At 43.8% G+C, this 27,279-nt stretch overlaps 1 protein-coding gene across 1 annotated transcript in view; it reads left to right on the top strand.

Annotated features, from left to right (window-relative positions):
- Window positions 1–27,279, top strand: part of LOC126298076 (tachykinin-like peptides receptor 86C) — a 198,129-nt gene that overhangs the window by 117,743 nt on the left and 53,107 nt on the right. The window contains exon 3 of the mRNA XM_049989395.1: window positions 18,292–18,426. Within this exon, the coding sequence (XP_049845352.1) occupies window positions 18,292–18,426 (135 nt within the window). The remainder of the gene's footprint in view (window positions 1–18,291; window positions 18,427–27,279) is intronic.

Genomic DNA, 27,279 nt, shown 5'->3' with positions numbered 1-27,279 from the left:
CTTTCTCATGAAGAAAATCAGCCTGTTCGCTCTTTTAAAAACACCATAGACTACGTAGACTACGAGTTCGTTATGTGTAGCAATCACCGACCGCCTGATGAGTTCTACCGCTGCAGTAGCGCTCCAATAGGACACGAGCTAAAAATAATGATAGTACTAATGAACGTTAGAACCGCGACATTAATTTATGGAACGTTGATGAAAGCCTGATTCAAGTCGCAGCACTGCATCGATACTACACCATGACGCAATATTCAATCTTGTTTTTCAGAATGCCAAGGGCTTTTACTATTTTGAAATTCTGCTAATCAATTTAGCGAGAGTCCAACCTATGAGGAACATGACAGTTTCGGGTATGGACCTCTACAGACGTCCTTTGAAGATCTGAGGAAACAATATCATGATTTAAAACAAGAAGCTCTTAAACAAGTTTATTATAGAAATACGCCCCGAGACTGAGAGTCATCGACTTGTTTATATTAAACCCAACCACAGCCGGAAGAGAACTGAGAGTTAGGAAGGACAAAGGGACGAAATTGCTAATGATGAAGTGGTTAATGCAGTTCACCTAATTACACAACTTTTGTTGCCTTCCTGAAGTAGTTATTTGGGAGGGCACAAGACACTTTCATCTAGGTTAAACGCACCTAGATCTTTTTACAACCATGAGGTGAAACCCCACGAGGCTCGAGATAACGCCGGACCTGTTATCGGAACAGGCTCATCATCACACGGAGATTGCATAAAATATGAAAAAATTTGTTACTGTTGCCTTCAAGAGTGAGGTCATGGGGGCAGGAAAGTGTTGGATGGACGCTATGAACTGCTAAACTCGAAATTTGCCTCACATGCATTGACCTGTCTACATGATACATCTGTGCGCAGTACACTGACTGTCTTCTTAGTGGTGAAATACCTAATAGTGATAATGATGCTACCTCAATTTGTAATAAAGAACATGATGCTTGCACTTTGTGGAAGCATGTGTTAACGATCGCCATGCCTGAAGGACTGGATGTCACTAAAATTGTCACAGTATTGTAATAAAAAATACCCCAACTGAACCAAAGAAGACTGATAACCATGGTTGGTTGATTTGGTGGTGGGGACCAAACAGCGAGGTCATCGGTCCCATTGGATTGGGGAAGAATGGGGAAGAAAGTCGGTTGTGCCATTTCAAAGGAACCATCCCGGCATTTGCCTGCAGGGATTTTGTGAAATCACGGAAAACCTAAATCAGGATGGCCGAACGTGTGTTCGAACTGTCTTTCTCCCGAATGCTAGTCCAGTATGCTGACTATTGCAGCACCTCGCTCGGTTTGCTAACCTTTGTACTATAAAGTGCACACACCAGGTCCATAAATTGTTCAGGGAAGAAAACTGAGTATTGTATACAAGCCTGTTCTGTAAATAGTTTTCAATTACTTTACTCTCCAAAAACAAAAAAATTCGTACGCTTGAGAAAAGGGTTACTGTTACGTAAATGGGTATCTGTAACTGCAAAAAATTCAAAGCATGACGATTTTCCATCCTTAATCCTTTTGCGCATGTTTAGCTGCTTGCTCACCTCATTTCTAGGCCCTTCCATTCACTTCATATATACACGGACCTCAAAATAGGTGCTGTACCATGTTTATAGTAATCAAACACTGTATTGGCGTTAGTTGTGTTGTACCAAATTGACTTATTCACTAAGTACGTTACTAACCAGCACGAAGCTCAAACGAAAATTCTTAAAATGGTTCAAATAGCCCTAAGCACTATGGGACTTAAAATCTGAGGTCATCAGTCCCCTAGACTTAGAACTACTTAAACATAACTAACTTAAAGAAATCACACACATCCATGCCCGAGGGAGGATTCGAACCTGCGACCGCAGCAGCAGCGCGATTCCGGTCTGAAGAGCCTAGAACCGCTCGGCCACAGTGCTGGCGAAAATTCTTAATTTGGATGTGTATTTTTATGTTTATTCTAAGTTTCGTGAGTTTCAAGATATGAAGATTTCAGGTGTTATAACTTTTGAGGTATTTTCTTGGTCTATGTTAATCACTATCCTGTGTCTATTGGAGACAAGAAAATATTTTCACGCAAAACTGCTTATAGCAAAATATGAGTGTAGTAGGCTAGTGTGTCAGCTACAGATGTACACCGTTGTTTATCACTCTTGCACCGTCATAAAGACGGCAAGCAACAAATGTCGAATTGGCATGTAATCTACTTGCTATGTGTTCAGATAAGCAACCGCACGAAGTAGGTAGTTGAAATTTCATCTACAATCTGTATAGAAGGAAACATTACTCGGCTGCTTTCTAATTCAGCAATCGCATTTGAATGTTGGTTGTTTAGGAGAAGATCGTGTTTACCTCGTGTAAGAAAGAAAGATGTTTACGAGCAGATATCGAAATTCGACAACGGCAGTATGGTGGTCTACTGAGACTGTGGTTTGTCGTTCAGCGATTTTTGCAAAAATTACGGAAACATCTGGAGAAACGTCATCAGCTGTGAAGAAATGGATGGATTTAGTATCAGGACAAAGAACCCGGCCATAATGGCTTACCAATGCAGATTTTTTTTTTGTCTGTACAAACGTCACGGTCACTGAACATGCACTTCTCATCCGAATTTGCACTGCTTGCTTCTTTTATTTACAATAATTATAGCTCCAATTAAAAACAATTTTGTGTGGTCATTGCAAGCCCGTGAGGTGAGGGAAGATATTGCGTTATAGAAACAATGAGTTCGCAGTCTCTCCTTCGATTTTTCATCTGATGTAATCTGACAAGTAACCCCGCGGCGGGGACTGAACAAGACGGGTGTCGTGAATGGTCCTGCTGTGCCAACGACCTGCTCTACGAGCCCGGGGTTTTACGTGCGGCCAGAGTGTGTTACTCTATGAGGAAGACAATCCCTGCCCCATATTTTCAGTGCCGTCGGATACCCCTGCTGATGCGGAAGATCAGTACTGCCACATACTTCAAGGATGTTGACGCTTTCCGTGGGATAGTCAGTGCCTGGAAAACTGGGTCGGTATTGAGGGCGCTGTCGGAGCGGTGAAATAATACATCTGCTATTTGTGGCTAATGCCCTGTAGACGGTGCTAGGCACAGGGTTTTGTCCTGTGCTGATAAATCTCCTCCCTCATAAGCAAAATCAGGCCCTCCAGATTCATGCTTGAGAAACTGACTGCAACATGAGCACTAATATATTACAATTGTTTTGCACTCCACAGTATTCTACTCAAATGTGGAGTAAAAACTTTTGCATAACCATCACCTTTTGGTGTCCCTGTCTTCTGCTCAAGTTCTGTCTCACAGAGATGGTGTATTTTAGGCCCTTATTTTGCACTATCTTACTTCAGTTCTTTCTTTATAGTCGATGAGTATCTGTGTCGTTTCACCTCATGGGAGAGAGTGGCTATCAGGGTTGCTTCCTAGCACAGCGATTTTATTTACGTTTATCTACTTCCTGTATCGTATTCTACCTATTCTCTGGTATCTCAATCGGCGATCTGAAAGCCCACCGGAAGGCATGGAACACAACAACGGCCTCTAGAAGCACTGCTACATCTGCGTGCACTAGTATCGCCTCCGCGGAGCTAGCCACGCACACTTGCTGGCCACGCACACTTGCTGACCAAGTAGTTTGCACGGCCACACTATAAAGCTTGCTGAGCGGTGGTTCCTGTCTTCAGATGTGTATTCGCTGCGCCCTCGTATCGTTTTCCTATTTTTTCACTCTAGGATTCCGCTTTTTGGTGGCCTATATATTTTTCAGTCCTTGTGCGGCGACACATCTACTTGCCGGGGATGAATAACATGAAACGTATTCGCAGTTGTGAATATGGACAACCGTCAGCTGTATAATGGAATGGCAATAATGAAAATATGTGCCAGACCTGGAATCGAACACGGATTTCCAGCTTATCACGAGCACAGCTGTTGGCGAGATCCAAATTTCCATATATGGTCAACCACTTGTCTACAACCTGCACTCGTACATTCATGATGTATATTCCCTTACAGGAAAGACATATTAGTTGAAAGATGCTTGCACACTGGCAGCGGATAAATACGATATTGCAATGTCCGTGTTATTGAGAAGTAGGGTGCAATATTCCTTCGGACATGCATGCTGCAGTCACTGCCGTGTCTGTGCCTTCAGGCATGAGAGTCATGTTGCACAGGTATTACGCCTGTGCTCCGCATCAGGCCGCTCCACCCCAATCCTTCACCACTGGCCGTCTACTGTTACCACTGGGACCACATTTATTTTGACTTTGTGGGCCTCATTTGACCTCTATGTAGCTTACTGCGTGGACGCTTACTCTAACTGCTCATATGTGGCCGGCATGGTGTGCGTCACCACAGACGCCAAAATTAATGCACTCGTTCAGATTCTCGCCATCGAAGGAGCTTCCCTGCACCATCGTGCTGGAGAGTGGACCGTAATTCACGATGACGTATTTGGAGCAGTTCTGCTCCTCAAACGGCATCAAACACGTGTTTATTCCGCCATTTCACCTCTTCTCCAAGAACAAAGCATATGGTGTAGAATTTTAAACAAGAAATGTTAAAGTAGTGTGACACAACACTTCTACATCTGTACTACCTGAGGTTCCCAAGCACATACAGAACCACTCCTGTCCACGATGGTAGCCCAACGGAGATCCACCATGGACAGTAGCTGCATACTCTCCTTCATCTTATAGCTTCACAGACCCACGAAGCACGGACATGGTATACTGTATGCTACGCATTGAGCACAGCAGTGTGGGTACATTCGTACAGGGCAAAAGACGCGTGGACGCTGGCTACGTTGGTTTCCACCCATGAGCGGCACCTTACGATAGTTACTCCCAGGGTTTTGGGGCTGCATCATTACAGCCAACTCCATCCACGACTGTTGACTGCACCACTGTTGGTGGCCCCATCGGACCTGGAAAGCCCACCTTTGCTGGCCCGAACACTACACATGTACAACTTGCACCCCAGAACACAGCTGGCGTGTTACAAGGACTCAGGAACTTCGGCCATCGTCGCTCACATCGTCGCATCCCATCATGTTGCTGGAGGCTGCTAGCTCCTCCCACCAGCTGGCGGATTGAAACGCTGGGACACCAACTGTGTCAGCAGTTCCAATTCTCAAGTACTGTCCACGACACTTCTGGGTCTAAGAGCCCATTTTAGGTGGGAGCGGTCTGGTATCCTGGACAATCAATTTGAAAGCCTGTCAGAGGACGTGGAGCTCTATGATGGCTGCTAGACTGCACTGCTTCGCCTGCGAGCGCTGGTACCACCTCTGCACCACTGGCCGCGCCGCGCGATGCCTTAGAAAGACCATGATTCAAATGGTTCAAATGTCTCTAAGCACTATGGGACTTAACATCTAAGGTCATCAGTCCCCTAGACTTAGAAACTACTTAAACCTAACTAACCTAAGGACATCACACACATCCATGCCCGAGGCAGGATTCGAACCTGCGACCGTAGCAGCCGCGTGGTTCCGGACTGAAGCGCCTATAACCGCTCGGCTACCGCGGCCGGCAGAAAGACCATGAAACCCCATCTCCCCCCCCCCCCCCCCCCTTGCTAGCCAATTAGTGCCCGCGATCGGACTATGAAGTTAGTCGTGCACTGGTTTTGTCTTATTTGTGTATTCGGTGCGCTCTCATATCGTTCTTATTATGTTTCCTCTTGTTGTTGTCCTGTTCATAGAAGGCAAACCGATGTTGACAACCTCCGGCCGATCGCTCCAACCCAGAGAGTTCTTTGGTCTTTCCTAACTTTCTGTCGAATCTCGGTAACCAAACGTTCACTTTATTATTTACTACCTACAGTAACTCTAACCAACGACAGGAAGAATACATGTGCTATGAACGATGCTCTCCATTAACTTAAGGGGAACAAAACTGATATACGTGAACTGAAATGTATGTACACTGCTCTATAGCTGGCACGCATGAACTTTGGAATTTGTACTATGTACAAATGCACCGTAATTACGTTTTATATATTAGTAGTTAGGAAAAAATTGTTCTCAACAATAAGAAATCTGTGGTAACCTTGCATTACTTCGGTTTCTGAGAGATCGTGGCTGCAGAATCTGTTCTAACTTTCGTGACCAAATAGCGTTTTCAATTTTTATTAACTCTTTACTAATTCCTCTCACTCGAAGAGATTTATCCACTGACCCCACTTCAAGAGGTCTCCAGTACCACTGACCCAATTACATGCTTTGTATCAACTCCGCTTGTGCTGTCTTTAATCCTATATTTCTCGCAGTTAGACGCGCTGTACCAGCTCCACCTGCACTGTCCAGTAATTCCGTAATTGTCGGTTTTCGCTGGCTACAGCTCCATCTGTGCCGTATAAAAAAATCCCTTTAATTCCATTACTTCCACATATCTTCCTAATATCTGATAGGCTTTCCAACTATGTCACATTCTTCGCTTGGTTTTCTGTTGTCGGTGAATATATCACTATCATGAACATTGATTCTAGTGGAACTAGGAGCAGTTTAAATGATGACGTCACCCATGAGGACTATTTACATCCGTGTGATACCTCAGCGCTGTCCTTTTTTCTATGGGAGAATCCCATTTGATGTGAAGACAGCAAAATCTAACCAAACAATGCTGTTTCGTCTCCTCATTCTTGTTCTAACTCATTGGCGCTGTACCATTGCTTAAAATTACCTTGCCTTGACTACATCCTGGTGGACTCGTTAACCAAAAGTACATATTCTGTTGTTGTTGTGGTCTTCAGTCCTGAGATTGGTTTGATGCAGCTCTCCATGCTATTCTATCCTGTGCAAGCTGCTTCATCTCCCAGTACGTACTGCAGCCTACATCCTTCTGAATCTGCTTAGTGTATTCATCTCTTGGTCTCCCTCTACGATTTTTACCCTCCACGCTGCTCTCCAATACTAAATTGGTGATTCCTTTATGCCTCAGAATAGGTCCTACCAACCGGTACCTTCTTCTAGTCAAGTTGTGACACAAACTCCTCCTCTCCCCAATTCTATTCAATACCTCCTCATTAGTTATGTGATCTACCCACCTAATCTTCAGCATTCTTCTGTGGCTCGCTCTGAGCACTATGGGACTTAACATCTATGGTCATCAGTCCCCTAGAACTTAGAGCTACTTAAACCTAACTAACATAACGACATCACACAACACCCAGTCATCAATAGGTAGAGAAAATCCCTGGCCCCGCCGGGAATCGAACCCGGGAACCCGGGCGCGTGATTAGAGAACGCTGCCGCACGACCACGAGCTGCGGACCATTCTTCTGTCGCACCACATTTCGAAACCTTATATTCTCTTCTTGTCCAAACTATTCTTCGTCCGTGTTTCACTTCTATACATGGCTACATTCCATACAAATACTTTCAGAAACGACTTCCTAACACTTAAATCTATACTCGATGTTAACAAATTTATCTTCTTCATAAACGCTTTCCTTGCCATTGCCAGTCTACATTTTATATCCTCTCTACTTCGACCATTATCAGTTATTTTGCTCCCCAAATAGTACAACTCCTTCACTACTTTAATTGTCTCATTTCCTAATCTAATTCCCTCAGCATCACCCGAGTTAACTCGGCTACATTCCATTATCCTCGTTTTGCTTTTTTTGATGTTGATCTTATATACTCCTTTCAAGACACTGTCCATCCCGTTCATCTGCTCTTCCAAGTCCTTTGCTGTTTGTGACAGAATTACAATGTTATCGGCGAACCTCAAAGTTTTTATTGCTTCCCCATGGATTTTAATACCTACTCCGAATTTTTCTTTTGTTTCCTTTACTGCTTGCTCAATATACAGATTGAATAACATCGGAGAGAGGCTACAACCCTATCTCACTCCATTCCCAACCACTGCTTCCCTTTCATGTCCCTCGACTCTTAGAACTGCCATATGGTTCCTGTACAAATTGTAAATAGACTTTCGCTCCCTGTATTTTACCCCTGCCACCTTCAGAATTTGAAAGAGTGTATCCCACTCAGCATTGTCAAAAGCTTTCTCTAAGTCTACAAATGCTAGAAACGTAGGTTTGCCTTTCCTTAATCTATCTTCTAAGATAAGTCGTAGGGTCAGTATTGCCTCACGTGTTCCAATATTTCTATGAAATCCAAACTGATCTTCCCCGAGGTCGGCTTCTACCAGTTTTTCCATTCGTCTGTAAAGAATTCCTGTTTGTATTTTGCAGCCGTGACTTATTAAACTGACAGTTCGGTAATTTTCACATCTGTCAACACCTGCTTTCTTTGGGATTGGAATTATTATATTTTTCTTGAAGTCTGAGGGCATTTCGCCTGTCTCATACATCTTGCTCACCAGATGGTAGAGTTTTGTCAGGACTGGCTCTCCCAAGGCTGTCAGTAGTTCTAATGGAATGTTGTCCACTCCAGGGGTCTTGTTTCGACTTATTCTAATATACGTGAATTATACTTAATACCTCTAACCTCAAATCCTACGTGATATCTAACCTTAATTATTGATATATGTGGTACGCGTATCATCCTTAATCATCCTAGAACCTTCATTCTACTCTATAAAATTACTATTCAAAGAAAACCCCAACGGCTATTCTGATGCAATACGAAGTTTTCAGGGAACACAAGTTTATCTCAGCTGAGCCAGGTGCACTCTCGACATTGACTGGCAAAGTGCCCTTTTCAGTGGCATAACCACCACACTGTGGTGTGTGACCCAGTGCACAGAGTGGAGCACCCAGGAAAAACGCACCGAGTGCATGCTACAGGCGTTAACGATTCAACCCTTCGTCTTTTATTGAATACTACAACAGTCTAATCCTGATATTATGGGAAAGGTAGACAGTCGTCAAGCCCAAGGATGTACGGAATCCCACAAGTAGTTTTAAACTGAAGTCCAAGCTGCTACTCACAGATGTGGGTGATGTCCACGCTGATTCTTCGCTACTTTGTCTCCGTCTACGCCATCTCGCTTCTGACACCAAATGTGTGTGAAATCTTATGGGACTTAAGTACTAAGGTCATCAGTCCCTAAGCTTACACACTACTTAACCTAAATCATCCTAAGGACAAACACACACACCCATGCCCGAGGGAGTACTCGAACCTCCGTCGGGACTAGCCTGACAGTCCATGACTGCAGCGCCTCAAACCCCTAGGCTAATCCCGCGCGGCTTTCTGACATCAGAATGGCGTCGGTCTGGGGTGCAATGACTGCTTATGGGTGGTGTGAGCATATCCACCTACATCTACATTTATACTCCGCAAGCCACCCAACGGTGTGTGGCGGAGGGCACTTTACGTACCACTGTCATTACGTCCCTTTTCTGTTCCAGTCGCGTATGGTTCCCGGGAAGAACGACTGTCTGAAAGCCTCCGTGCGCGATCCAATCACTCTAATTTTACATTCATGATCTCCTCGGGAGGTGTAAGTAGGGGGAAGCAATATATTCGATACCTCATCCAGAAACGCACCCTCTGGAAACCTGGCGAGCAAGCTACACCGCGATGCAGAGTGCCTCCTTGGAGAGTCTGCCACTTGAGTATGCTAAACATCTCCGTAACGCTCTTCTTTGGACCTTCTCTATCTCCTCCGTCAACCCGATCTGGTACGGATCCCACACTGATGAGCAATATTCGAGTATAGGTCGAACGAGTGTTTTGTAAGCCACCTCCTTTGTTGATGGACTACATTTTCTAAGGACTCTCCCAATGAATCTCAACCTAGTACCCACTTTACCAACAATTAATTTTATATGATCATTCCACTTCAAATCGTTCCGCACACATACTCCCAGATATTTTACAGAAGTAACTGCTACCAGTGTTTGTTCCGCTATCATATGATCATACAATAAAGGAGCCTTTTTTCTATGTATTCGCAATACGTTACATTTGTCTATGTTGAGGGTCAGTTACCACTCCCTGCGCCAAGTGCCTATCCGCTGCAAATCTTCCTGCATTTCGCTACAACTTTCTAATGCTGCCACTTGTCTGTATACTGCAACACCATCCGCGAAAAGCCGCTTGGAACTTCCGACACTATCTACTAGGTCATTTATTTATATTGTGAAAAGCAATGGTCCCATAACACTCCCCTGTGGCACGCCAACACATATTCGTGATTGTGAGCAGGCGTTGAACTTCCACCTGAGGTAGCCTGGATTTGTTTGCTGGTGATGAAGACGGGAGTCAATAGTGGTTGGCTGCAGCAAAACAGTCGTTGAACGTAACAGTTCTTTCTTATTTCATTAGACTCGAATACCTACATGTGAGCGCCCTCGTCCTGGACAAAAAAATGGTTCAAATAGCTCTGAGCACTATGGGACTTAACAGCTATGGTCATCAGTCCCCTAGAACTTAGAACTACTTAAACCTAACTAACCTAAGGACATCACAGAACACCCAGTCATCACAAGGCAGAGAAAATCCCTGACCCCGCCGGGAATCGAAGTCCTGGACACAACATATGATGTCCCGATGCCGCTGCAACAAGCATGGTGGTAGCCCTTGCAGCTGATGCACGCTGCTGGAAGGCAGTGTACTTACATGGCGCACTGGATTCTCAAGTGGTGCCGGCTGGTCATAGCAATCGGCAGGCGGCAGCCTATCGAGGTCTTATTGCGTGGTGGCCACGTATCCAGTATGTTGCCGACGTACTGGATGTGATGTTGCCAAGGGTACGAACTCTGGACCGTTGGCTGTGGCGTTGCCGCGCGGGGTAGCCGAGCGGTCTAGGGCATCTTGTCACGGTCTGCACGGCTTCCCCCGTCGGAGGTTCGAGTCCTCCCTCGGGCATGGGTGTGTGTGTCGTCCTTAGCGTAAGTTAGTTTAAGTTAGATTAAGTAGTGTGTAAGCTTAGGAACCGATGACCTCAGCAGTTTGGTCCCATAAGACCTTACCACAAATTTCCAAATTTTTCAATTTTTTTTGTGGCGTTGCGCCAGGCGGCGTGATATCCCAGCGGTACAGAGTTGGGTAGACCTCCGTTTGTGCCTCGGACCATTTAGACACCAGCAGAGTGTAGGGGGGCCTGATGACGAGGACTTCAGACCGTTTTCGTTGCTTCGCAACCAGACTGCGATGACGGTAACTGCGTCAGCAACCCATCGTAACCCCGTAGTGGTTACTGATTACAAGGTGTGTGTCGTATATGACCCTGCCGTGACGATGACCTGCTCTACAAGCTGGGGGATTTATACACTGTTAGAGTGGTCTTGTCATAGGTAATGAGTAGCACTGCTGCAAATTTTCAGTATCATGAAGCTCTCGTTTTAATACGGAAAACGAATATTGCCGCGTTCTTCATTCACTCTAACACCTCCTGGAGAACGGTTAGCGTCCGGAAAACTAAATCGGTATTGAAGACACTGTCTGTATGGTGTAATACTGCATACCCTATTCGCGGCTAACGTCCTGGAGACGGCATTGGGTTCTCGATATTGACTGTCGAGGCAAATTTCAAAGTGATATTCACTTGGTCATAAAGAAACTATAAAGTAGAGAGATACGTCTTCAAAGAGATTTGGAACCAAGCTCATTTGGCAACTATGTAAGAATTAGTACTCTCCATAGTGGAAATTGTTTTCCCGTGGCAGACACTATGGAGTCAAAGCTTTAAATATTCACTGGGTAAAGAGAATTATAGAAAAGTGGGGAAATGTAAAATCGTGGAGCTGCAACTAATGTCCTAATGAGACTTAAGATAACTATAGTAACGAAAAAGAAAAAAAAAGTACGTGAGGGCAACGATTTGCGGGTAGTCAATTTAATTTCGTTGGCTGAGAGAGAAAAAGTTTCTCACTGGAATTCGCATATTACCACTGACGCCAAAAGCATATTTCCTGGACACAGAACGTCCTCACCACATTTGTATTTCCACGTTAGTGATATTCCAGTCATCAGAAAAAAAAAATATTTTCAGATTCTGCAGTAGTGAATGTGTACTCTCGAGTTCCATTTCATTTTGTCCTTCAGCACATTTCCACATTATGATACGTTTTTCAGTTAAAATACACGAGCGTTCCTTTTAGATTGACCAGTGAATATGCTTTACTAGTATTGTCTGTTAAACAATAACCATTGCTTAGTAGAACTTTAATTTTAAGTAACAAATAAGATTTTTTGAGTATTGTGTGTGTGTGTGTGTGTGTGTGTGTGTGTGTGTGTGTGTATTTGATTGGTTGGTGAGTGCTCGCTGTAATAATGGCGTGTAAATTCCACAGTTTTAAAGAAAGGAAATTTAATAATACAGATGAAGTACAGAAGACGATACGTCAGTACTTCTGAAAACACTGGTAACCTTTAATACTCACCGGAAATCCTATTGAAGACTTCTATGTTGTGTTCTAGTTAAGTAATTGCGAATCCAAGAACAGAGGTTAGTGAAAATAATTTACTAGTGTAACGAGGTTTTGAGCGTAACTAACTATTTATGCAGAAAATATTCTGGAAATTCAATTACATATCCAAAAAAGGAGACCAACATAAAATTTCTGTCCCAGTAGTTAAGGCTCCTTGATAACTGTGGCGGTATGTGCGACTAGCAGTCCAGCTAATTATTTATTATAACGATGAAGAGCTCCTTGTCAAGGCCGTGATGGTCACGGGGTATCTACCGGTCACCTTGCCATCCTCAATTGCGGCGTCATGCGGATGCGGTGTAGAGACTTTCCAGACACTGGAGACGTTACTACTCGGTCAAGTAGCTCCTCAAATGACATCACGAGTCTGAGGGCACCCCACGCCAGTCCTCGCACCAAGGAAAAATCCTTGGCTGTACCAGGGGTCGAACCCGGTTCCTCCTACTGGCAGCCATCTACGCTGACCAGTCAGCTACGAAGGCGAGTATAATTACTTATTGACAACTGATAATCCTGGCTAGCTCTTCCCCAGAAACACATCCTTTCTAGCACATTGTTGATGTATGAGATACAGTGGCTACTCAGCAGTCGAAAGGCAATTAGGCTGAATGAGATACATATCAGTTTATACAGAGATTATATATAGTTAACTACTCTCCTTCTAACAGGTGCTCATAATGACAGACTTACTTCGCTGATGTCAGTATGTTGTAAGTTTATGGAATATGTTGGTTTTGGACAACGAATATCTACCCTATGAAAAACAACATCGATTTCAAAAACAGGTATCTGGCGAAATTCAGCTTACTATCTTCGTCCGTGAAATTCAGAGCAGCGTAAACATTACAGAGTCGTTTAGTAAATGCGTGCGAGTTACGGAGATTCTAAGAAAAACCCAGTAGCAGCCGCTACAATAGAAGCGTTGTGGATCAAAAATAGGTTTTCTGCTAAATTCCTAGCGCGTATCTACCAAGAAAAGTTAGGCAACATATTGCTTCCTCCTACATACATTTCGCGAAATGACCAGTACAAGAAAATCAAAGAAATAAAAGCTCGTACGGAGGTCTATCTACATGAATTCCTCTCATATTCCATTCGAGAACAGAAGGGGGAGGGGAAAATTACAGTGGTACCAGAAATGTCCTCCACGTCACATCGTAAAGTTACTTGCACATTATATTCGTAGACAGCCCCTATCTACACCACCGTCAATTACGCTATGTGTGTTATCACCTCGCACTTCAGCAATCATTATGAAACAGGTAGTTTTGGTGACGGGACGACCCACCTGCAAGTTTAAGGTGATGATGCAGATAAGTAAATAATGTCACTATGGTGAAGCCGCAGACGATATGTGACAAACATAGAAGCAGGAAACTTTACGTCTTAGCCACAAAATGTGTTGTAGCCTCTCGGATACACACTAGATGGAATAATGGTTAGTGCACTAGGTCCTAAACTATTGGTTCGGTATGGTGATATCGTTCCCAAAGGCACTTTATGTTACATAAAGCAACATCGCGCCACCAGACCTCCGAAGACAGAATGCCCTCCTCAAGGAATGCCAAAAATCACTTAAAATCCCTAGCTTCCAACGCACTCTGACGTTCCTGCACTCCGAATGAACCGATTAAAATCTAGGCAGCCATCTGTCCTACTGGCAGAATCACTGCAGGCAGCTACTTTCAATATCAACAAACAGTGGACAGAAATGTGGAACACTATTGCCCATGAGGAAAGTCAGATCCTCCAAAGATGTAAGGACACAAGACTAGCCGGTATGGAACTAACGCGACGTGCCTGGAAAACAATTAATCGGATCCGCGCCGGCCGTGGCATCTGTGCTCAAAACCTCTACCGATGGGGAAGGGCTTCATCTTCACAGTGCGACTGTGGAAATGAACACCAGACGATCGATCACATTGTAACAAGCTGTAGCAGAAGAGCCTGGTAGATTTCTTTGAAGTGACAGAGGCACCCCCTGAATGGATCGACAAATTAGATATTAATTTATAGACTTATTTTTTAAATTATAAATTATGAAATAAATATATTTTTTAAAATTTTGTAAAACTATATAGTCCACCATTGCTAGTCGCTGTTCATGTGTAATGCTATACACTAAATAAATAAATAAATATCTTACATAAAAATTCGAAACTCGAAGTCACTTATACCTGCTTGTGTGACAGCGTTTCTGCTTCATCACTGCTGTATTGTGCTCTGTTGCAGAATACACATTAGCAACGAGATTTGAATAGGATTCAGCGGACTACACTACATATGCGTAACTTAAAACAGACTTCAGCAGTTCCAACATGGTGACTACGACTAACTCAAATATTGAGCGACTGTTGAGAGTCGAAGTTCACTCTGTTTATTACGGAATCAATTACATACAATACTTAACTCTCGTTTGGACGACATCAGATCTCATATACACAATTTGACTAGTACCCCTGTCAACCAAATTTCTAATCCTGTTGATAGCACTTCCATGAAATTCTTCAGAGTCCATTCGCGAAACGATTAAGTAGTGGACAAGAAGCTGTCGCCAGAGACTGGCTGAAGACTGGACTGGCTGAAGACTGTTATCCGCCAGCGCTCGTTGTAACTGGAAGGCTAGGCGTCGGCTCCAGAAGCAGACCTACCGATTGACTCTCCAGTCGACTCTCCTTGCTGTGAAGGGCACACAAATAACTGGCGAGCGCAAGGATACGAGCAACACTCTATTCCCGTCCGTGTGACAGGGATGCAAAGTAGAGCGACAAAGGTGTTGATCGCTATAGGCCAGACGGAAACCACGGTTTTGGTAGTACGCCCTCTCGCCGCTTAGCGACCGCTGAGCTGGCGACTCAAACGACACAAACTACAGCGCGTAGCCTCTGTGTCCCGCCTGTGTCCCGCCGGATACAGCAGTCACTCACCAGTGTATCTACAGTTATCAACAATTTGAAGAGAGAGAAGGATGTAGTATAGAATAATGAGAACTGAATTTTTCGGAATCTACATTCGCAGGGTCTTCAACATATTGTAATAAAGATGATATATTCTATATGTACGTTAATATTTAAAGTTTCAGAAGAAGATTAATTGTGAACACGAATATCAGAAGGGGAAGGTGTTCGTGTATCGAAACTTCATCGCCGTATTATCTCTTTTTCAATCTGGTGCAACAAACACAATGTGCCACAAGTAACTAAAAGTCGAGTGTCGATTGAAGAACCACATGGTGTGCTATGCATTGTAACACTTACTGAGTGTGTATTTGGCTCTCGTCTGGCTATATTATTGTCCTGTAGACTCTTGGGACGTGCCGGAAGTTATAGCATGTAATATATGTGTTGCAGTCACAAGATATCAAATCAGCGCCTGCAGTACCATATGTCATAGTTGAAGTTGCAACATTTGATGGACGTTTGTATGTGTGTTGAAGGTACAGAGCGATAGTGTGGTCCATGTAACTTGTGCATGTATTGTAAGTACAGTCGTGGAGAAAACGAGCGAGACCCCTCGCGTTTCCCTTATGCTGATCCGCACAGCTTTAAAGTCTGCTACACAGCATAACAGGCAAGGCGACGAAGTGCTACCAACATACTATGCACAGGCGTGAAATTGAAAAACTATCCGAAATTTGTCAGACTGTTTTTAATCATGTGCAAGACTATATTAATGCTGATTAGTGTGTTAACCACAACACCTAAATATAAGATATAAATGAAAGAAGAAACGCTAATTAGTACGAACTGTACTAATAAAAATGAATTTCAGCTTATCGAGATAACATAACTGTTTTAGTAAGACAAAGTAACCCAGATCATTACGAATTAGCAAAATATTATGCGCATTCGGCCGCGAAATGGTCTGTGTCAACGTTCAGACCAGTCATACTGATTTGCCGTTGCTGACCTTCCATGAAAGTGCGCAAATTTAGCAGTGTGTGAAAATTCATAACGAAATTCAGTTAAAAATCATTCAGTGCCACACTTACGTCAATTCAATTACTGACAGAAGCGGAAAAACGTAGGCAGTAACAAGTATGAAATTCTACAAGGATTTCATATAGACATCCACAGGGCGCCGGTACACAGTAAATGTAGCGCTAAAACGTATTGGGGACGCGAGAATTTCTTAAAATTCCTTTACTGATAGTCTATCTGCCAACATCGAGATTAGAACCGAAAACAAACCAAACCTCCCTTGCAGTAGGAAACACATTTCACTTCGCTAGCAGACAACCCAGGCAAACAGCCCTCTATTATTGCCCCAGACATGAATAAGCCGGCAATTTCGCAATGATAATGGCAAAATGATTCACAGTTTCTGTTGCATAGAGATTTCTGGATTGAAAAACATGTATTGTCTGGCTTTATGTCACCGCTTATGTGACAATCATTCGGGATGTTTATCTAAATAACAAAAAACTGTTATTAGCGAGTAAATATAGTAGGATAATTCTTCACCACCCCAGGAAATAAACGGAGACGTAGCTGCCAAACGTATTCTACAATGTTTAGAATTCTCCTTTAGAGCCGAAGTGTTCCTTAAGGTAGCTAGCAATGGGAAGGCTTGCACATCTAAAACGCGGTGTGATTAATAGTGGGATCTGAATTACCACGTGTATAGGCAAATGGATTTTATTTGCGTTTCTGTAAACGTGATTTGGATCTAAAGCGTAGCTACGATTAATATGCTGATGTATCGACTGCAACTGGAACATTTCGAATAAAGAGTAGGGGAAATTATTATGCGGCCCTCATCTTCAGTAACTGTGGTAGCTACTTTCGTTGTTAGGATTTCGCCACGTAAATCGGTAAAAATGGTACCTTACTAGTCTCACTTTCTCGACCGTCTATTTTTCTACCCAACCCTTAAAACCCGTTTACTTCGAGTACGGGTGGACATAATAAGCGGAAATGTATCGCACTTCCTGCTGTATACGGCCCCCTGGTGGTGTAAAAAGTGAGCTATGTCAACGCAATCTAAAGATACGGCCGTTTATGTAAAGAAAATTTACGCGAAAGGTCAAAAAATGGCTTTAAGAACTATGCCACCAAACTGCTTAGGTCATCTGTTCCTTGGACCTAGAACTACTTCAACCCTCCTAACCTAACACACATCCATGCCCTGGGAAGGATTCGAGCTGACGGCGCAAGCAGCTGTGCGGTCCGCGATATTACGACGTTGAGCGCACGGCTAACCCGCGACTGCAAGCTGTTAATATCGTCTTGTGTTGCTAAAAAGTTATTCACTTCTGGTGAATGATTTTCTGCGTAGTCAGTTTAAGAAAGAATAACTAAAATATATTTGATGTTAGGGAAGAGGAAGAACACCTAATTCATTTCCCCTTGTCTTTATTCATGGTGTTAGATTCGCAGTCTAAGCATACGAACTATCCATAATCACACTTTAGCTCCAAGTCACAGTCACAGATATGCGAATACAACGCATTGGCTTATACTTGAGGCATTTCGTTTCCCACGAAGAAGTGGCAGACGATGCTGTGGCGTCTTGGAAGCGCGAGTTTCTCCTATGCTAGCTATCTCAGCACATCAGCTGAGCGAACTTTCATAGTATGTTGGTAGCACTTCGTCGCCTTGCCTGTTATGCTGTGTGGGAGACTTTAAAGCTGTGCGGATCAGCATAACGAAAAGGCGAGGGGTCTCGCTCGTTTTGTCCACGACTGTACATAGCAATCATGCTGCCCACGTAATGTGTGTGTGTGTGTGTGTGTGTGTGTGTGTGTGTCTTCAAGGTTCATAGCGGTCATGCAGCAGCAATAATGTCAGTGAATTGCAGGTACATGGGGCTCATGTGGCCCACATAGTATGGTGTGTATCTGGGGATTTGTGTGTGTGTGTGTGTGTGTGTTGTAGGTATTAAGGTACATGACCTATATAATGTGTGTGATGATATGTATGTGTCGCAGGTACATGGCGATCGTGAAGCCGCTGCAGCACCGCATGACGCGGCGGAGGGCCCTGATGGCGCTACTGGCAGTGTGGATGGCCAGCGCCCTGCTAGCCGCTCCCTGCCTTGTCTTCTCCACCACCAACGTCCGCACGTAAGCCACGCTAAGCTCATTGCTTATATAGAATCATCTGACTTTTTCTGACTAGTATAAAATATCTACATCTACATCTACATGGATACTCTGCAAATCACATTTAAATATGACCAGACCACGAGGTATTCCATACCACATTAATTCATTGTGATCAAGAGCGTGATGTAGAAATGAAACGGGGAATTATTTTTTACAGACTTGATTCGAATAGTTTGTAGGCTGTCTTCGTTGTATGTGAAGTATTACTCATGGCAGGTGATCATTAGAATAATAATAAATTGGAGAAAAGATGTAATAAATACAGTAGCTTAAATTGATGCATAAAAAATATTAGTGGAAACGACGAGAAAAAGGCTAAGAATGGGGTTACATGGTGAGGTGCTAAAATTTACAGTACTGTGTCCCTGTGAAATATTGGATTTGACAGAAAATGATAAATGAACAACGGAACTAGCAGAAATTGGAGTAACAGCTGTATCAGGTAAACCTTTACAGTATCAAATTAGAAAGGTTGACAGTTGAAAGTCACTTTGAGTTAATAGTGGCCTAGTGGAAAATGTGAAAAAATACCAGTATAAATAATTCCAAAACCCAGTAAGAATATCCTTTGACAGACTATCATTAGAAGCATTAAACCTCCAAATATTTCGTAGACTGTCTTCATCGAATGTCATTTATTCCTCACGAAAATTAAACATTATAATTATAACAATAATTAAAAAAATAAGAAAAAAACATCAATGTGTGATCTTACTGGGACTCAGTATTATATTTTATTGGTCATTAAAGTTTATAGGTGTGCAGTGGGAATTCAGCGATGGTGATGTTTGATTTACTTTACACCGACCAAAAACTTAACAAACTCTTGAGATATCCGAGCAGTGATGAATGTCAGTAAGATTAACTGCCAGGTATTGATTCTGTATTAAACAGTTTACAATAAGAGCTACGTTTCTTGTCAGTCTGTGCCGGCTGAAATAACGGGACTACAAAGTTCAGCAAGTGCTCGTTTATTTTGTCTTGAAAAGAGCTTTATTTTGTATGCATATCACATATATAGCTGTAGTGCTTCGTGTACTTGTTATAATGGCCAATGTTTCGAAGTATTCGATAGACAGGCATATTCAATTCACGCGACCACAAAGGAACCAGGCCACGTATTTCCATTGGGACTTGACCATATCCTCACCTCACAGGTGCAAAGATGGCGGCGAGTGAGTGACGTGCGTTAGCTTGGCTCGCAAGTTTACGTGAAATCTGGAGGTGTTTTAAACAGTTAGGCTAGTCTACATATACTAAAGCCGTATATCTACTGCCGAGTGTCGTATTTCACATAACGTACTGAGCACCAATTACACGGAATCGCACTTAAAATGGAAAATCGCCGAACAACGCGCAGTGCAGCCAACGGCCAGGCCGGAGACAGCGCAGCCGTGGAGTCTACACCGGGAGTTGCGGCCGCTTCGCCCGGCATCGCTAACATCGCCGCACTCGTGAAGGCTGAGGTGAGTGCCGCGCTGCAGGCGAAGGAGATGCTCGGGCTCGTAGTTCAAACCATCACTGATACTGTCACTGCAGCAGTGACGGGCAAAATACAGAAAATTCTGGAGGCGAATGCGAGCGAGATCCGTGCACTGGACACATCGTTAAAAGCAAGTGAGGAGAAAGCACTAGTGCTCGAACAGAAATTGATCAAGAAGACAGACGAGCTCGAACAATATCAGAGACGCAATAATCTCAGACTGTTCTGCATTCCAGAGAGCAGCAGAGAGAGCACAGATGAAGCTGTGATAAACCTTGTCCAAGAAAAGCTAGGCGTGCAGGTGACTCTGAGTGACATTGACAGAAGTCATAGAGTGGGTCGTAAGTCGCCAGGATCTACAAAACCAAGACCTATAATAGTGAAGTTTATGTCGTATAGGAAAAGATCTGAAATCTTCAGAGCAAAGAAGAATCTCACGAAGTCGGGTCTGACAGTACGCGAGGATCTGACCTCTGAAAGACTAAAAATTTTGAAGAACACGATTTCGAAATTTGGGCTACAGAACGTATGGACAAATGACGGCAGGATAATGGTTAAGACCGAAAACGGAAAGAAAACAATTTGTAGTGTTAATGAACTTGAAAGCTTGTGCATTAGAAGCTAAATCATGTCTAATCTTGCTGTCACTAACGTGTATGTTTATACTGTTTACACTTTCAACTATATCTTAACTAATGTATTATCAAATTATTCGTTTCTCTACATAACTATTTTTTTATCTCTAATTATTTTTTCTCGTGTAATTTTTGTTATTATTTGTATTATCAACTTTTCGTTTCTCCACATAACTATTTTCATCTTTAATTGTTTTTCTCATGTAATTTTGTTAATTATTACATGAGGTAGTCTCACTTCCATGCTTAATTAGCAACCCACCATCATACTTTAGTTGCAATCCTCATAAGTGAAATTAATATCACACTCTGTCGTAACGTGCAGATTACTCCCGTTGTGTTTAGCGAAATTCCTTCCCCTGCCAGCCCACAGGTGCTTCCAGAACCGTTGCAGACCTTGCTGACCTTGGCCACAGATCCCGTTGCCTCCCCGGGGACCTACCCCCTCCCCTTCCCGAACTCTTTCACTGCACAGAACTGGGAGGACACTCCCTCACCCCCCTCCTTCACACGCCTTCCGCATTCCTCATGCCAGACCCTCTTGTCACCGCCAACCACGACCCTCAAACATCCGTCGGCAGCCTCCTCGGGCAATCAACACCCGAACGCACCAAGTTGCATATTGCACATGCAAATGTCCAGTCTCTGCCAGCTCCCTTCGACGAGTTCATATATATATTTCAAACTGCTGATATACACGTAATACTTTTGTCAGAGACTTGGCTCAAACCAAGTATTCCTACAACTTCCGTAAACCTAGATGGCTATATCTTTCTCAGGCACCACAGATGCAACATACGAGGGGGCGGAGTAGGGGCGCACATACGCTCTGATTTGTCACCTGCAGTACTACACACATCCGACAACAATGTAGATAAACAAGTGGAATATATGTTCATAGAGATCAAATCACTTAACATAAAGTGCTTAATATGTGTCCTTTACAAACCTCCTAAAGTAGGTGGGTTCGCCTGCTTCGAAACTGCCCTCTCTAGTCTCGAATCGTCATATGAACATGTAATTATAGCAGGTGACACTAACATTAATTTTCTGTGCAATAGTCCTTCCACTGGGAAATTTAAGAGGATGCTTTCTTCCTCAAATATGACGCTACTTCAGCTGGCACCTACTCATCACACGACTACCAGTCACACTTTCATTGATATACACTCCTGGAAATGGAAAAAAGAACACGATGATACCAGTGTGTCAGACCCACCATACTTGCTCCGGACACTGCGAGAGGGCTGTACCAGCAATGATCACACGCACGGCACAGCGGACACACCAGGAACCGCGGTGTTGGCCGTCGAATGGCGCTAGCTGCGCAGCATTTGTGCACCGCCGCCGTCAGTGCCAGCCAGTTTGCCGTGGCATACGGAGCTCCATCGCAGTCTTTAACACTGGTAGCATGCCGCGACAGCGTCGACGTGAACCGTATGTGCAGTTGACGGACTTTGAGCGAGGGTGTATAGTGGGCATGCGGGAGGCCGGGTGGACGTACCGCCGAATTGCTCAACACGTGGGGCGTGAGGTCTCCACAGTACATCGATGTTGTGGCCAGTGGTCGGCGGAAGGTGCACGTGCCCGTCGACCTGGGACCGGACCGCAGCGACGCACCGATGCACGCCAAGACCGTAGGATCCTACGCAGTGCCGTAGGGGACCGCACCGCCACTTCCCAGAAAATTAGGGACCCTATTGCTCCTGGGGTATCGGCGAGGACCATTCGCAACCGTCTCCATGAAGCTGGGCTACGGTCCCGCACACCGTTAGGCAGTCTTCCGCTCACGCCCCAACATCGTGCAGCCCGCCTCCACTGGTGTCGCGACAGGCGTGAGTGGAGGAACGAATGGAGACGTGTCGTCTTCAGCGATGAGAGTCGCTTCTGCCTTGGTGCCAATGATGGTCGTATGCGTGTTTGGCGCCGTGCAGGTGAGCGCCACAATCAGGGCTGCATACGACCGAGGCACACAGGGCCAACACCCGGCATCATGGTGTGGTGAGCGATCTCCTACAATGGCCGTACACCTCTGGTGATCGTCGAGGGGACACTGAATAGTGCACGGTACATCCAAACCGTCATCGAACCCATCGTTCTACCATTCCTAGACCGGAAAGGGAACTTGCTGTTCCAACAGGACAATGCACTTCCGCATGTATCCCGTGCCACCCAACGTGCTCTAGAAGGTGTAAGTCAACTACCCTGGCCAGCAAGATCTCCGGATCTGTCCCCCATTGAGCATGTTTGGGACTGGATGAAGCGTCGTCTCACGCGGTCTGCACGTCCAGCACGAACGCTGGTCCAACTGAGGCGCCAGGTGGAAATGGCATGGCAAGCCGTTCCACAGGACTACATCCAGCATCTCTACGATCGTCTCCATGGGAGAATAGCAGCCTGCATTTCTGCGAAAGGTGGATATACACTGTACTAGTGCCGACATTGTGCATGCTCTGTTGCCTGTGTCTATGTGCCTGTGGTTCTGTCAGTGTGATCATGTGATGTATCTGACCCCAGGAATGTGTCAATAAAGTTTCCCCTTCCTGGGACAATGAATTCACGGTGTTCTTATTTCAATTTCCAGGAGTGTATTCGCAACGAAATCTCCTAACAGAATAATCCGCACCTCCCAAATTTCTGCGCCTGGCATATCTGCCCATGACATCATTTCCATGACGTATTCACTAGAATGTCCTAGAAAGAAACAAAAACTGTCTACATTCCGAGACCTCAAACGCATAAATTTGCCTGAACTCGAAACTAAGGCACAAGAAATAGTTTGGGGGATGACCTCTACTCCCCTCATGGACATAAACGACAAACTCCAGGATTTCACTAACAAAATTACTCGACTGTATGACAAATATGCTCCAATAAAGACCAGAAAAGTAAAAAGGCAACCTGCACCCTGGCTGACTGATGAACTAAAACAGCTCATGAATCTCAGAGATGCTGCACATCGAGCATACAAGATACACCCTACACCTGAAAATCATGCTGTATACAAGCAGAAACGAAACAAAGCCAGTCAAGCGGTGAGAAATGCTAAGCTCAGACATGCCCGTACATTAGCTGACAATAGATGTAGACCAGCTATCCTGTGGAAAAATCTTCGTAGTCTCGGTTTAGGCAAAATAAAAGTTGCAGAAAATCACATGGTCCCAGCTGAAGAACTAAACCGATTCATCACGTTACTTACAACCAAAATTGTACCGCAACAAAAAACAGAGAATCATTGATTACTTCATGGGGTTGAACGACAGCAGCAAAGAAAAATTCTATCTACAGCACGTCACTTGCAGTACTGCCAAGAAAGCCATAATGCAGATTAGATCAGCATCTACTGGACATGATGGTATCACTATCCAGATGGTAAAACTTATTACTGACCAACTACTGCCCTCTATAACAGACATTTTCAACGTTTCATTAATCACAAGTGTTTTCCCTGAGGCCTGGAAACTGGGACAAATTAAGCCACTGCCTAAAAAGGACATAGCCACAGCACCCTCTGACTACTGCCCCATCTGCCTTCTTCCTGCACTATCAAAGGCCTTAGAATATATAGTTCATGACCAGCTCACCATCTACCTCACTACTAACAACCTACTAGACGAATACCAATCAGGTTTCCGTAAACATCGAAGCACAACATCTGCTCTGATAAAGGTGACAGATGACCTGAAACTTGCCATGGACAGACAAGAAGCGACTATCATTTGCTTCTTAGATTTCAGCAAAGCATTTAATACTGTCGACTTCGACATCTTACTGGCCAAACTTAGCGGTCTAAATTTCTCACCAAGTGCAGTGCAATGGCTTCGCTCATACATGACGTCTCGTCAACAACGCGTCCTATCTGGGAATATAAAATCACAATGGCGGCAGGTAGTGTCAGGCATTCCCCAAGGCTCAGTATTAGGTCCTATACTCTTCTCTCTGTATGTCAACGATGTGTCATCGGTTCTGACCTATAGCAAATACCATATGTATGCTGATGACCTTCAGTTGTATCTAAGTGCGAAACCAAGCAATCTCAAGAAAGCTATTGAAAATTTCAATACTGACCTCGATGCACTGTCAAAATGGGCACAGGACATAGGTCTAAAACTAAGCCCATCTAAAACCCAAGCGGTACTTGTTGGTCACTCTAAGCTCATTAGCCCAAAACATCGGGAATCCTTACCACCTCTTATCCTAAATGGAACAAATATTAACTTCTCTCCCTCAGCAAAGAGTTTGGGAGTAATAATAGATGAAAATCTAAATTGGACAGAGCACGTAACTGCAGTGTGCAAAAAAGCAACAGCATCCCTTCATGTTCTACAAAAATATAAAAAACTCTTCCCTTTCGATCTGAAAAAGAAATTAGTACAAACGCTTATACTCCCAATCATTGACTACAGCGATATTATCCTACAAGGCATCTCTCAGGAAAATTCCCGACGTCTAGAACTGGTCATGAATGCCTGCGTCCGATATATCTGTGACGTTCGAATTTTTGATCACATTTCACCAGCATATGCAAAATTGTCCTGGCTGTGTGCAGATAAACGCAGAGATTTCCATACACTCTGTCTCATCTACTGCCTTATAAATGTAAACTGTCCCTCATATCTCTCCTCATCCCTAACACTCATGTCGGAACAACGTGACAGAAACACACGTTCCCATTATAATAAAATCCTCTGCGTTCCACTGCATCGCTCAGTCACCTTCTCCAAGTCATTTACAGTAGCGGGAACCCGACTCTGGAATAACCTCCCTCGTTGTGTTAGAGAACTTAAAAACATGTACAGCTTCAAAAAACAGTAAATGACGTATCTACTTAAGCAACAGTAATGCCTTCCTCTGTACATGAATGCACTTCACCTCATTACTTCCCTCTTTCCCCCTCCTTAAATCTCCATTCCCCAAAACACGCTAAACTAGTAAACATCTACTTTACACATCAAGATATTATGTACATCTGCACAAACCTTCATTTCTATTGCCAATCCTTTTCATGTTTGTCATTATTATTTGATTTTTTTACTGTTATTATTATTGCTTATTATTACTTTTATCATAATCTGTATGTGTAGCACCTGCTGTAAAAATACTGCCAGCATTTAATTTATTAAGTCTTAGTCATGTTTATCAATTCAGTTTTTTACTGTTATTATTATTGCTTTTATCATAATCTGTATGTATAGCACCTGTTGTAAAAATACTGCCGCATTTACTTTATTAGGTCTTAGCCACTACTCTTTATTCATATTGTCACTAGAGTAAGCTAATATTCTCATTTAAACTATTGTCACGATGTAACTCTGATGTGTGAAATGCTGCATGTGTGGAACACTGGTCCGATGTAAGAGAGGGCCTGATGGCCCTAATCTGATCAGGTTACATAAATAAATAAATAAATATTTTGACAGACGTGTCTGGTGACAAATAACTCTGAACAGACACTTGATAGTTATAGTCGTCCGCAGCCCGAGCAGAGAACCACCTCCTCGCTTCTTACGTTTGAACACTAAGAAACACGTGCCAAGTGGCTACACCACTCCCCTGAGACTGGCGGGTGCGCTCACCTAACGTTATAGGTGAGATGTTCAGTTCAATAAGTTTTTAGTTCCAATTTCTCACTGTTTTCTCTAACATACTATTAAAACGAATTGAGGATAGGCCGTCACCTTGATGTACACCAGTTCTTATTCTGAAAGGCTGTAAATTTTACTTTACAGACTGTATCTGTATTTCACGGATTAGGTTTGCCAGTTTAGACTTCAAGCCAAATTCTTGAACTCTTATATCTATAGTTTCTCTGTTAAGAGATTCAAAAGCCTTTCTGAAACCCACAAACTTAACTACTTTGTTCTTTGAATTAAGTTGCTGTGGCGAATTACTGACTTGAGATTAAATATTTGTTCCGAGCATGACCTTCATTTGCTAAAACGACCTTGATAATCACCTACACTATGTGATCGAAAGTATCCGAACACCTGGCTGAAATTGACTTACAAGTTCGTACCGCCCTCCATCGGTAATGGTGGAATTCAGTATGCTGTTGGCACACGCTTAGCCTTGATGACAGCTTCCATTCTCGCAGGCATACGTTCAATCAGGTGCTGGAAGGATTCTTGGGGTATGGCAGCCTATTCTTCACGGAGTGCTGCACTGAGGAGAGGTATCGATGTCTGTCGATGAAACCTGGCACGAAGTCGGCGTTCCAAAACATCCCAAACGTGGTCTATACGATTCAGGTCAGGACGCTGTGCAGGCCAGTCCATTACGGGGATGTTATTGTTGTGTAACTACTCCGCCATAGGCCGTGCATTATGAACAGGTGCACGATCGTGTTGAAAGATGTAATCACCATCCCCGGATTGCTCTTCAACAGTAAGAAGCAAGAGGTGCTTAAAACATCAATGTAGGCCTGCGCTGGGGTAGTGCCACGCAAAACAAGGGGTGCAAACTCTCTCCATGAAAAACACGACCACACCATAACACCACCGTCTCCGAATTTTACTGATGGCACTACACACGCTGGCAGGTGTCGTTCATCAGGCATTCGCCATACCCACACCCTGCTTTCTGATCACTACATTGTGTACCGTAATTCGTTACTCCAAACAACGTTTTTCCACTGTTCAATCGTCCATTTTTTACCCTCTTTACACTTAATGAGGCGTCGTTTGGCATGTACCG

The sequence above is a fragment of the Schistocerca gregaria genome, chromosome X, assembly GCF_023897955.1.
Source record: "Schistocerca gregaria isolate iqSchGreg1 chromosome X, iqSchGreg1.2, whole genome shotgun sequence".
In the NCBI taxonomy this organism is placed as follows: Eukaryota; Metazoa; Arthropoda; class Insecta; order Orthoptera; family Acrididae; genus Schistocerca; species Schistocerca gregaria.
This window is presented reverse-complemented; position numbering and strand designations above follow the sequence as displayed.